Source organism: Pygoscelis adeliae, unplaced genomic scaffold (assembly GCF_000699105.1).
Source record: "Pygoscelis adeliae isolate BGI_AS28 unplaced genomic scaffold, ASM69910v1 Scaffold220, whole genome shotgun sequence".
NCBI classification, from domain to species: Eukaryota; Metazoa; Chordata; class Aves; order Sphenisciformes; family Spheniscidae; genus Pygoscelis; species Pygoscelis adeliae.
The window spans coordinates 1,851,731-1,864,819 of record NW_008824049.1 but is presented as its reverse complement, the minus strand read 5'-3'; the positions used below and the strand labels follow the sequence as shown (position 1 = coordinate 1,864,819).

Genomic DNA, 13,089 nt, shown 5'->3' with positions numbered 1-13,089 from the left:
CCTTCATACTGATGACTGTGGGGGTGGGGGAAATACTGTTACTAAAATGATCAAACTCATACAAAAGTATTTACAGAGAAAGGCAGAAAAAATTCCCCTACTCTTGTTCCAAAAGAGAAACATTTGCCCAGTTGGAGAGTACAGCCTTCCTCCCTACCCTCTCGCCCAAACCGCGCCAAAGCAGTGACCTTGAACAGGGGAAAGCAAATAGTGACATGGTGGGAGAAGCTGCCAGAGTCCTTCTAACAACGGGAAAGTGTCTCTCTCATTTCTGTTTTATTGCTTTAAACTCTCCTATAATCAGGGGAGCTAGAAAATAAAATAAAAACCCTAAAACCCACATGACAACCCCAAACCATCCGAGTCATCCTGGCTGCAAGAAGATGGGGCAGGTAGTCAGGACAAAATGGGGAGGACCAAGAGGTAGGGCCGGCTGGAGCTTTCTTTCTAGAGAAGGGGGGAACAGATGGGGAGGATAATGCTTCAAACTACCAGACATTTGTGCTGCTTTTCTAAATCTTCCCCTGGGAGCCTGACAGCAGTGTGTGTCAGTAGAAGCAAACCCAGGGCACACACACCCACCAGCCAAAGCATCCAACGGCAGCCGTGGGACGTCCCCAGGATGCTTACACGTGAGCGCTCTTCGCGTGGGTAGGGGAACTGGATCCTGAGGCGTAGTAGAAACGGTTTTCACCAAATGTCTGGGCATCCCCCGAGCAGCAGACGATGACGCAGCCACCGAAGAGGCAGAGGGCAGAGCCGATCCAGCCCGTGTACAGGGAGTAGCCGAAGCTCATAATGGTGGTCTCACGGTGGGCGCACACGGGAAACCAGATCGTCGCAACGACGCCACACATGGCTGGGGACAGACGGAAAGGAAAGGTAACTCTAGCATGTAACTCCTCCACGGGGACACAAAGCACACCAAAGGGGAGGGAAGGCTCTGCAGGACAGGGGACAGAGAGGAAGCCCATCCCTTCTCCCTTGCAGTCCCACGGTGGGGCCCAGGAGCATCAGCGTCAGGGCTTGGTCCAAGACATCTCCGAGCAGGAGGCAGCATGGGAGCCTCACGGGGAGAGAGATCAAGAGAGAACAGCCATCTCTCTCAGGCACCAACAAACAAAAAGGAAAAACAACTGCTGCTTGACACAGTCTGATACATTTATTACAAGGGAAACAGATTTGTCCCCTAGAAAGATCTTTAAGGGGGAAGAATGAAAGTCATCCCTGAAATCGATGCTCTGGCAAGCTGCAGAATTAGGAATAGATTAGATATGAAGCAAGACCAGGAAAGCCATATGCATTGGTGAGACAGTAAAATCGGTGGCCCAGAGTCAACTGGTTTAAATCACTATTTCTGCATGAACTCACGTGCTATGTCCTCAGCCCATGTCAATCAGCATCACTGCAGTTGCTCTACTGAATGGTCACATAAACATTAACGAAATATCCCAGCACTTAGCAAGGCAGAGTAAGGTTTATAAAATACAAGCAGAAAATGGGCAGAGGCAAAATAAGCAGCAGTACAGCATTACTGGTTTTTTTTTATGGAGAAGGAAGTGTCTGAAAACTCTGGAAAGCAGATTCCACTTCCCTATGGAAAATTCTCTATATCAAGTGATGGGGACAAACCCAGCAGGGCTTTTCAGAAGCCTATTGAATTGAATAGAAATGGGACCTCATCTGAAGGGAAAACTGTATTTTACCTAGAGTCTACAGTGGGTCAAAAAATGACTGAGGACTTCAAATTTTGCTTGAAATTCCATAGGTTTTTTCCATGAAAAGCAGGAAGGCTGCCACGGTGGTGCTGCAAGGACTGCTAGGCAGGTAACGTGTGAAGTAGATACCCTCAGGACAGTAAAGCAGGTTCAAATTCAGCACTTTGCGGGCAGCCAGGCTAGAGATCACAATGTTTTCAGTGTGCAGTACACACACATGGTTTGCTCCAAGCAGGGAGAAAACACGTGCCCTGCATTCTCCTTGTGCTACACAAGGTCACACTCGCTACCCTCACTGAGGGTCCTACCTCCATCCTGCAAAGTCCCCACATGGACTGAGTGCAACGGGAGTTGATGGTATTAATCACCTCACAGGAGCAGGTCCTAAAACAATACCCCTTTATGGCCTGTACATCTGAGAAGAATTAATCTGTCAATATTTACTTGCCTCTGGGACAAGCTGTGCAAGACTCCATCCTTGTGGCTATCAGAGAATCAGAGCAAAACAATAACAGGACCGTGGCAGCATTACAGATTTCCACTGACCGCATTAAAAGGTATCTGGAGGCAGTGTCAAAAAGTTAAGGTTGCAAGAGGAAAAAAAAAAGGGGGTGAGATTAAAAATAAAATTGTTTAGTTAAAATGGAGAACAAACCATAGGCTCCTGGCCAGTACAGCAGAAAACCCATCCCCAATAGCTGCAGTTATTGTGAGAGAAAATATTTTCTTATGGAAAAGAGAAGAACATTTGAAGGATGCTAATAAAGCCAGTAATAATTTTGGGCCTCCTCAAAGTAAGGACCCTGCGGCTTTGGAAGGAATTTTTGGAGAAGGCAGGGAGGCGAGAACAGCATTTCTCCTGTGTGTGGATCAGTCCTGCAAACAGCTCATGAGCCTCTAACGCTTTAAAACAAAAATGTATCAGTTGGGAATCCACAAAGCATTCTAATGGGCCCTGGAGAAAAAGCTTCTTTGTTGTCCGAAAAAACACAATCATCTTTTCTTTTCCTGTCAGCAGTAAATATATATATATATATATGTCCATAGACTATAAGAGCCTTATCTATCCAGACCCTCCCCCACAACACAGGACCGAAGAAAGCACTTGCACTGGGGTGAGAAGAGCTCTCAGGGATGCTAACACAATGGCATCTCTTGTGCATGTGGCTCAACTACATGTAAAACCACCTTATTTTAGTGCTGACAATACTAGAAAGCTGCGAAACACAGGCCAAGGACTTTGCATGGGTTAGTTTGACCTCTCTGTCTTCGGAGGCTACCAGCTGCCGTCAGTCACCAGTGACCCCATTGCTCAGCAAGAGGAACACCCTGAAACAGGACTGGATTTCATGGCCCTGCATAGATTAGATTGGGTTGTAAATCCTCCAAGAAGATGTGAAAAGGACGGTCTGCAATTGCAATATTTCCTGGTGAACTCAAATTTTGGTCTAGCTGTATCACAGAGGAAGGCTGAAAAAAAGTTGATTTGCCAAGAATCCCAAAGGGATTGGAAAAGGCATTTTAGGGCAAGTTTCAAGTACTAAAATAGCTGCCTACAAGGGCAAACTCTTTGAATAGAAATTACTACTCTTTTTCTTTTGTGCTGATACTGAGACACCCTTTGCCTCTCCCTAAATATGAATGTCTTCAGATAGTAGAGCTGCTGTAGTCAATATAGTCTAGCCGAAAAGTAAAAGAAAGTCTGCAAACAGAAGGAATATTTTCTATTAGACCAACTATGTTAGCTGGAAAAACAGGCATGTTTTGGGGCACACACATACGAGAAAGCTTGCCTGCTTTTTGCAGCTAGAGTAGGCAGTCCTGTAAAAGCCACTGCCTCTACCTGTGAAAGTCATCTCAGTAATAGATGGTATGGTTGTCCTTGCTCTGTCAGACCACTGTGAATCCGTAGGGACACATCCCAGGCTCCCAGCATTTCTAAGTCCTTGATGGAAGTACACATAGACAAGAAGCACAGAAGGTGCTTGGAGAGGTGGGGGAGATAGAGCAGGATTACTCTAACTCAGGGGACAGTGAGTCCCTGCCAAATTCCTTAACAGTAAGTTAAAGGCTTTCTGCAGAAGAAAGAATACTTCTATTTCGCAGCTAAATTTAATCATTCTGAGTTGCTGGCTCAAAGTCACGCAGATTTCTCTTTCAAAGCATTTAGTTGAAATAATAGATATCCATGATTATTTTTTTTTCACGTTCAAGGCAATCTTTTTATCTTGATATCTATGGTTTTACAAGTAAATCTCATGCAGTGTCCCGAAAAACTTACTAATATCCTTTATTTAGTATACAATAGCTAATAGGGTCATTTTGCAGTAGTAATTGCCAATAACTAACGTATTTTTCATCTGTGCTCTCCAGTGTCTCGAATCCCTCACCTCCATTAGGAAAATGCCCGCTTGGTTACCAGCACGGGGTCCCCCAAATTAGTATCAAGAGCACAGGATGGGCCAGGGTTTTTCCATCAACACTAGCATATGAAATGTTTTCATACTGGCTCAGAGCAAACCTCTGCTGATGGGTGTTTTCGGCAATAAATCAATTCTCTTGGACAGATAGGATCAAGCAAAGACATAAACACATCAGCAGGCAGGATAGGAGGGTGTGCACACCGGTTGCACTCTGCAGCCTGCTATTATCAGCAGACAGAAAAATCAATGGAATATCTGAGCCCATTGTTTTCCTGGCAAGTTTTCAACTTTTTTTTGTTTGGTTGGGGTTTTTTTTCCACACTGTTTCAACCCCCGTTTTCCTTTTTAATAAATTTCAGTGACAAACTGCCATCCCTTCCCCGAGCAACAAGTGAAGTTTGCCATGGGGCCAGCTTTCCTGATCACATCTCCACTCTCTACTTCTGCTATGTTAGTGAGTGTTCTGGGGTTTGTTTTCTTTTAACCAGAGCTCTGGGAGTTGGTCTCCACTGAGAGGAAAAGGCTGGAACCCATGCGGTTGGGGAAAACCACAAACGAGACTTCAGTGGCCAGAGGGTAAATAAGAACAGTCCAGGGCATATTACTTCTAGAATATAATTAATTTTAAGTCAGTACTATGACTTTCGAGGCCTGATGCATGCTTATTAAATGCTCTGGAATGGTAACACCTCATTTTGCAAATAACAGATCATTAATCAGCTTAAATAATGTCAAAGTCCCAAGCTCTGTACATTATTCTTCTTCCAAAGGGACTGTCTTGCTGATCAGCCTGGAAAAATTTGGGGGTTGTAAAAATAAATGTGGGTTGGTTTGGGTTTTTTTTTTTTAAAAAAAACTTAAGAGCAAAAGGAGCTTATTTTTCTTCATTTGTGATCTGACAAAAAGAGCATTATTGTAATTGTGACTAAAACATTGTGACCAGGCTGTTGTTCCCAGCCCAGATCATTCAGGACATCAGTGACATGGGCAAACCACTTCACCTGCAGATGCTTCAAAACTCACAGGGGTAAAAATCAGTAAGAAGACCAAATCCAACCCAAAGAGCATTTGTCTGCCAATGTCTGTGTAAACACACATTTCCTTTCCTCACAGGATCTACTTAGTGGGAAAACCACGTTCTGAGGCAGAGAGGAGCCTGGCTTATGGAGCACTGCAACCCCTCTCCTCCATTCTCTTACATCTATTCTCCTCCCTGGTGTTATACCACAGCAAGACCAGGATAGGAGAGTGGCACACTAGACCCCAAACCCCTGGTGCAACACTGCAAGATATGAGATTTCACTTGTTCTAATGCAGCGTTACCCAGTACTGCCACTGCAATTTGTTTGCCACATGTGCTGGTCCTGTAATCCTGATGCCCTTCGGCAAAGCAGATTTAAGGGCAATATTCTTGCCTCCACGTCTGCAGCCATGCAAACGGGGCTGATCTACAGCATGGTTCTCCTTGACTGGAACCAAAAAGTCGCTTTTGTTTGTGACAAAGTACAGCTCTGCTAGGCCTCCCCCATCCTGCGCCGGGGAAATCCGGCAGAGCAGACCCCTCTGGCACTAAAATTTCATTCACAGGCAGAAAAATCTTTTTCTTTCACTTTCCCAAGCCCAAATATGTGACTCAAGGTTTTGGGACAGGGATGAATGTCACATTCCAACAGCTCTCTGACATGGCCATTCATGATTAGGATGTCCTAAACAGGCCCTATAAAGCTGATTTTAGGACTTCCAGCTGTGGCAACATGCCCTTAAACCCCACAGGCATTGAAGGAGCTCCTTGGTCTCGGTCCCTTAAATTTCAGATGTACTGACTTGTACTAACTGCTTCTCACCAAGGCACCGGAGGAGGGACTGCTTACAAGGAAGGAGCATCCAGAGGACAGCCCCTCCGAGCGTGCAGCTATATCCAGTGCCCACTTGAAAAAAAATAAGGAGCAGAAGAAGAAAGAAGACGGGCATGATGTCAGCACTGGCCGCCAGTGACCAGCAGAGCCACACAAAGAGGCCACTTTCCCTCACCCCTCCTCCTCTGCCACACAGACGGGTGAAAACAAGGCACCGCAGCCTGTTGCTGAGATGACGAGGCTTCAAGAACATGCAGGTGTTGCACTGGGGACAATGAGCTCCACAGTGTGTGCTGCTCAAAACAATCTCCTCCGCAGGCACTAAGGACAGCAAGAAATTCCCAGGGGAACTTGGAGGCCAAAGGCAAGGCTGGCTAGCGGGGGTTGGGAGGCACAGGGGACATGCCAGCCCTCTTCCCAGGTCCATGCCACCTCCTTACTCCCTGCCCCACTGTCCCCACAGCACCAGCACCCCCTCAGCCGCGGACTTTCCTCACCAAACACCTCAGCTTACTTTGACCCAGCTGTATCTGCGATGCCCAGGGAAAATTCGGAGGCTATCCTTTCCCTGCAAGCAGCTTAGGAGTTTAGACCCTTTTCCAAAAATAACATCGCTTCCACAGCGAACCAGCGAAACCAGTGCCCGCAGGCAGCTGCCTGTTTGCGACGGCTGTCGCCCTCCTGCAGGCACAGGCGGTGGCTGTGCTCGAGAACTCCACAAGACAATGCAAGTAGGGTTTCGCAGCCCTCCCCTCTTCTCTCTGCTTTGCTCCCTGCCTCCTGTCTTTGTCCTCCCACTCCTGCTCGTGCCTTTTGTTCGCCCCACAGACTGCAGCGATGCTGGAGAGCTTCAGGGTCAGCCCAACCTGGACAACCATGCTTTCAGGTGAACACGTGCAACCAGCTTGCACCACACCATCCTGGAGCAGAAGACGACCTCCAGCTCTGCACACAAGCGGGGCCGGCAGGTGCCTTACCCAGGAGGATGATGAGGATGCCTCCCAGCTGGGACCGCCGGTACTTGGCAGCTCCAGGCTCGTGGCCCATCCGGATGCAGGGCAAGACCGTTATCAGCAAGAAGATAGCAGGAAGACCCAGGACAGAGGCAGCAATCATCAGTGCTCGACATGCTTGGACATACCCTGTTGGCAAGGCAAGGAAAGAGGCTTTTGATTATTCAGCACAAGAGAAGGAGACCTTTGGACAAAGGCCTCTGTTTGATTAGCTCCCAAGACTTGCATGGAGTATGGGAGACAGGTTCAATCCGTTGTGTAAACAATTAAATCTTCACCAGGCGTAAGACAGTGAGACTGCAGTACGGTGAGTAGTGCATGAACACGGGATGTGCAAGCTCAAATTTTTCCAACTAACAAATAGCACTGCCTGGAAAACACAAGCTCTTCCCAGCAAGACACTGAGAAATCATGGAGCTGGGAAATATGGGAAGGGAAAGTAAGAGAAACAGCTGGGAAGGAGTTTTCCTATATCTTCACAAAGACAGCCTTGGTTAAATAATAAGAATTTAAAGTCTTAAAGAACAGCTTGCTGTGAGCAGAGGAGGTCCAGAGTCACCCAGAGGAGGGCTGAATAGTTGAAGACCCACTACTGAAACGTGCAGGTCCATAAGATACGACCACCAGCTGCCCTGAGGAGCTGAGGACTGTTGACCTGGGAGGAGGAGGGACGCTCACCAACCACAGCCACGCCCTGATGCTGCACCCCAGGAGCCCAGCCTGCTAGCGGGGTTTCAGAGGGGTCCCATGGCTTGAGCTGACCACTGGCACAGCTCTTCCATAGGGAGACGCAATGACTGCACCTTGCAGAGTTGCTTGAGCTGCCAGAACCAAGGGCCACGTTATTCCTCTGGGTCCCTACGGATATCACGGGATCTCCTGGCATTTCATCAGTTACCACCCCGCTCCTGCCTGCCCCTGTGCAGCAGCAGCCTAACACAAGGCAGTGAGGAACAACAGGGGATGGGGACTGTGGGCGTGCTGGGCAGGGACGTGCTATTTCTACCAGTCTGTGAGGAACTTTGTATAATACTGTATCAATCTTTTTATATTTATATATATGATTTATATATAATTTTAATAGATAATTTTTATATATGTTTATATAGATAATTTATATATAAAATACAGGTAAATAAAAACAGGTCATTACTTGCATGCAAAAGAAGAAGAATCAGTGTCAGATTTGATCCAGGGCCTTGTGAGTCTCCACCAGCTTTTGGGACAGTCTCAGCAGAGTGAGTATGCTGGCTCTCTTTCCCCTCTTATTAACAAAATGAAGCTGCCACATGCAGACATGGAGTTTCGTGATGCCTCAAACAGTATCAGCAAACAGGGGCCTCAAGCAAGTCCCGCTGACATACAGGTAAGACACCAGGAATGAGGATTTTACTGTTCCTGGAAATGCAGACTCTGTGTATATTGAATATTTGCTTGATTTTTTCAGGAGGAAACTTAACAAAAGAAGTTACCTGAAGAGTCCAGGGGAAAAAATGAGACCCTAAACAAAGGAGCTGGCAGTGCCCAGTGTGGTTTCTGTGCAATCAATCCCGATTAAACAAGAATACACACACACACATTGGTTTTAAAGACTTGACTCAGGCAATGAAAGACACTAAATAGATTTCAGCTATCGGGCACACCAGGATAAATTTTTCTCCCATGGAAAGCTGTGGGTATCAAATGGGTTACAAGCAGAAGCATCTTGCTTTGTGATTTGTTTCTGCTGGAGAGAAGCATTGCTTTCTGCTGCTGAAAGACCTATTTACCTATTTATTAATTTTCATTCAATAATGTTTCTTTGGGGCAAGCCTTTTCTCGTTCTTCTGTGCCGGATCATATTGAACAATAGTAGCAATAAGGAAGGTAAACCTACTAAAATAAAAGTATACATACACAGAGAAAGGGAGAATAGGAGCTAGTCTGAGAGATTCAATATTGCTAAGCAATATGTGATATAGACTACGCTCTGTAACAGAGAGAAATTCGTGAATAATCTTTCTAACCTCTTGTGAAATTATTTTCACAACAGTTTAAAAAAATAAGTAAGGAAACATGAAAGAAAACTACGAGGAATGGTTATTTCTACCCTGTCAGCTTTGGAAGAGGCATCTCTGAAATGCTAGAGGAGGTGCAATCTGAAACAGCAGAATGAAGAAGCGCTACAGAGCTAACAGTGATTGAAACAGGTAAGATCATTAACTAAACTTACAGGGACAAGACCACACAAGACTTTGGCAGGTTTAATTAGCTCAAAAGTTGTATTAATACTGATGAAACACCTTGCTTAATTTTTGCTTTGCAGTAAACTAGATGAAAATTACTATATAATTAGAAAATATCAAGACAAGTTAAATGCAGTTACATGTTTGCCGTGTAAAAGTTCTGTCTCGCCTTAGAACGTGTGGGAAGCACAAGACCATCAGGACTAATGACAATCTTCCAAAAGATTAAAAGCCATAGCAGCATTAATAATAGATGCTGAAAGATTCATTACACTCAAAATCATTTTAAAGCATAGAACCTTAACATTTGTAATAGTTCATCATCATCTCCAAGCAAAACTCAAAATACTCTATTAAATCTCAAAGTACTCTATTATACCTCAATATGCTATATATGTTTTGCAATGCAATCTGGATACGAGATGCGAAAGGAACAGCAAGCATTTACCAAGAGCAATGATTAAACATTAGCTGGACTTTAATAGCCACAGATAACACGATACCTCGGTATGATTAAAACCAGATATAATTTAATGAGAATCATGTTAAAAACTATCATACACATTCTTTGGCATATTTAATGGACCATCTCCTGCGCTGATGAAGTTGAAGGAGCTTCGCCATCAATTCCTCCAGCAGCAGGACCTGCACTGCTCAGAGCAAGGCTTCACTCCTCACCTCCAGGTGGGAAGGGGGAGGACGGGGCACACGTACCTGGCAGTATGAGGATGTCCACGAGGGGCTTGCAGTGATAAAGACCTGTCGCCATGACACAGTCTGCCCACAGCCCCTTGGATCCCAGCTCATCCATTTTCCTGCAGGTGGTAATGGTGTAGCCGCAAGTCACCACCCAGTCATTGGTGGCCGTTGCCACAACCACCCCGATCCACCCTATAAAACTGCAGACAAATCCGGCCAGGTGCAGGCAGGTGGCCACCATGTCGACCCCTTGGTGGGGGGCAAGCTGGGCAGGAGAGCGCCCGCAGGGGTTCAGCAAAGCCGGCTGGCGACCTCCCTGCTGCGGGTCCCCGCTGCTGGGACCTACTGCGAGCTGCGAGCAGGAGGGACGGGAGTTTGGTAGGAAGAGGTCCCTGAGTGCTGCTGCAGGCACTCGGCTGCCTCTGCCCAGCTCCCTCCCTGGGAGGGGTTAGGGCTGCCTCCAGCCCCATAACGCATGGGAGGAGCGAGCAGGGAGCCCCAACTTCTGCCAGTTCAACAAGAGACTCAGAGGGGAAGGAGGGTGTGGAGAGGAGGAGACGCAGAATTACACCCACCCGTGCTTGAAAAACAAACCAGACTGCTTTATTCAAATGCAAACAGCCTGACTATTCAAAATTTAGCATTAAGGCAGAAAAATTAAGGCAGTGTTTTCGAGCTGAAGACAAATGATCACACTGGTACCTCTTCATGGAAAGACAGGGCAAGAAACATGGTGGACAGAGATACTCAAGAGGTGGAATTGATCATCTCATCAAAACTGTCAGCGCGGCTGCAGCAAAAGGACAAAATCAGTCTTGGGTCTTTCCTGATGTTTTCAGTAACTGCAAAAAAGTAAGAGACCCATCACTGCATTCTCTGCTTGTGCCTGGGTTTTCAGAAGTATTAACTAACACTCACAGAGTCTTAAGTATGCGTTTAACAGCACCTTATTTCCACTTTTGAATGCTAAAATTAAAATGAGCAGCTTTGTACTCAGACTCATTACGGGTGTAAATTTTAGTCTACTTAATAGAACAAGGAACAGCCCACTTCAAAATGCCAAAAGAAGAAAAAATTCACAGCCCATTCTGCATCAGGAGAAATAGGCAGGCAGGATATTTTCCTAACTTTACTTTGTATTTTCACAAACACACACATATGTTACCGGGTGCCAACACATTCCTAATGAAATTTCATCATTGTGCGTCCTCCAGTACTTCTAATTTTGCAAAGGGAAGGTTTGGATCTACGCAGATAAAACGTGCCTGGAGAGACCACTAGCGGAGAGCTGTCCGCATTGCATGGGGGAAGGGAAAAATTGGACAAGAAAATGACAGAACAATGAATTTGCTTCATTCCTAGAGCTGTTAGTGAAAAAGAAATATTGGAAGCTACACTCCAAGATCAAGGTGCCGGGAATGAAATATATCCTGCTCCTCATCCAACAGTATTTTTTCCCATTCTTTAGCAAGTAAAATTAAAAACATGCACACCACCATCCTAAGCTTCATTTGCCACATGTTCCTTAGATTCAAAATTCAAGGACACGAGGCCACAGTTTTGTTTTGTCAAAGCCTCATCTGAACACTGGGCTTACTACATAAATGGTTGAAAATTACCTCTGAAGATGAGCTTTTATAATAAATAGAAATTTAATAGTTGTTTTCACATTTGTTTTATATTGTTGGTTGCTCTTTGGTTTTTTCCTGTACCTGGTTTATGGCATTTTTGTGAAGCCATGCTGCCACTGACTTTCCTGATGCGATTCCACCTTCCTACATAGCTTATTCTTCTACTGCACCCACTGCAGGTGGACTATATCCAACCACCATTTTCACGTTGTCTAGGGTTCAGTTCTAGATGGATTTAATCTTTCCCCAAACAATATTCCTGCTTATTTATTATTCAGAAGATAAACTTGTCATCTCTTGAGTGGCACGAGTGTTGTTCCACTTCTTGGACCACGCAATTGCGTCACCTCCTGAATTTGGAAGGAGATGAGCTGACAAATGAACATGTTCCTGCTTCTCTCCTTCCCTGACTCAGTTTGCATTTTTTCAGTCTAGCATTTCATCCATCTAACTTTAAATCATTCTGTAAATTAAACATCTGATCTGTTTGTATCAAGTATAAATGCGCACAGCTTAATACTGCTTTTTGATTAATACCAGGCATAAGGATACTTAACCACTTTGGGATGACTGATCCCAACCTCTGTCGTCTAACGGTACTGTCACCACACAGTCCTTTGGAGTTTACAAACCACGCATATTCTCTGAATCATGCTAATACTTAGATATCTAATATACTTCAAAGTATTTTGTTTTTCTTCAAAATACCAGAAAATTTTGCAACATCTTGATATCCCATTTCATCCCAAAGCTGAGATTAGAAGCGTTTTACATGGTGATAGTGCAGGCACATCCTAATGCATAAAAAAAAGACTTTTTAAAATGCTGCGAGATATGAATTTGCAGGCTGTGGATACATCCTACTGTAATTCAGTCTCCTACAGTTATGGTTTCCTTAACCACAAAAGCTTCTTACACTGCCACGTCTTCCTTCACAGCTGTATTTGTCGAAGAGTGCACAGCAGTTCCACAGGCAAGAAGTAAATTTTACACTTCAGTAACCAGTACTATTCAACAGTACTCGATCCGGTGCCCATAGGGCACAGTTTGAATTATTTCATTAATGACGATAGAGACAGGAAACATGTACTGTTTTGTCAGTGTTATAAATAACACCACCGATATTTAAGTGAATATAAGTTAGTATGCTACAAGTGAACAATGATTCACAAGATCAGTAAAATAAGAAACAAAGAAGAATGACTTCCCAGCTATATGCTAAATAAACTGATACATTTAGGGCAATATTCTTCAAATTTGCCATTTTTAAAGCAAGTGCTACACAAGCATTTATTTCAGGAACAGTGTGAACAGCTTAAAAATCAATCTTTTTACCCTGTCACTCAAGCAGTTTTTCCTTAATCAGCATTGTTTTCTCTGACAAATGACATGCGTTGCAATTAGTCATACTTACACAAGCTACCAACACCCTATGGCTTTTTCTCATACAAATGACTCACCTTGAACTTTTTATTTGCAGGGTTTTCAGCCCCATAGCTTCTCCCTCGCTTGGAAATACAGCAG

General features: G+C 44.8%; 1 protein-coding gene across 1 annotated transcript; it reads right to left on the bottom strand.

The window, feature by feature from the left end:
- Window positions 1–626: 626 nt before the first annotated feature.
- CLDN11 (claudin 11) lies at window positions 627–10,175 on the bottom strand. The gene is made up of 3 exons (XM_009333576.1): window positions 9,950–10,175; window positions 6,975–7,139; window positions 627–859 (listed from the first exon to the last, which is right to left on the bottom strand). Exons 1-3 carry the CDS (start codon window positions 10,173–10,175, stop codon window positions 627–629), a joined length of 624 nt encoding a protein of 207 aa, XP_009331851.1.
- Between the last annotated feature and the right edge of the window lie 2,914 nt (window positions 10,176–13,089).

What these genes read in the sequence shown, in the direction of transcription:
- CLDN11 (XM_009333576.1), bottom strand. Translation starts at nt 10,175, where the DNA reads ATGGTGGCCACCTGCCTGCACCTGGCCGGATTTGTCTGCAGTTTTATA. An exon ending in GGACATCCTCATACTGCCAG is followed by an intron (nt 7,140 to 9,949) that starts GTACGTGTGCCC and finishes CCTTGCCAACAG; the next exon opens with GGTATGTCCAAGCATGTCGA. An exon ending in CATCCTCATCATCCTCCTGG is followed by an intron (nt 860 to 6,974) that starts GTAAGGCACCTG and finishes GTCTGTCCCCAG; the next exon opens with CCATGTGTGGCGTCGTTGCG.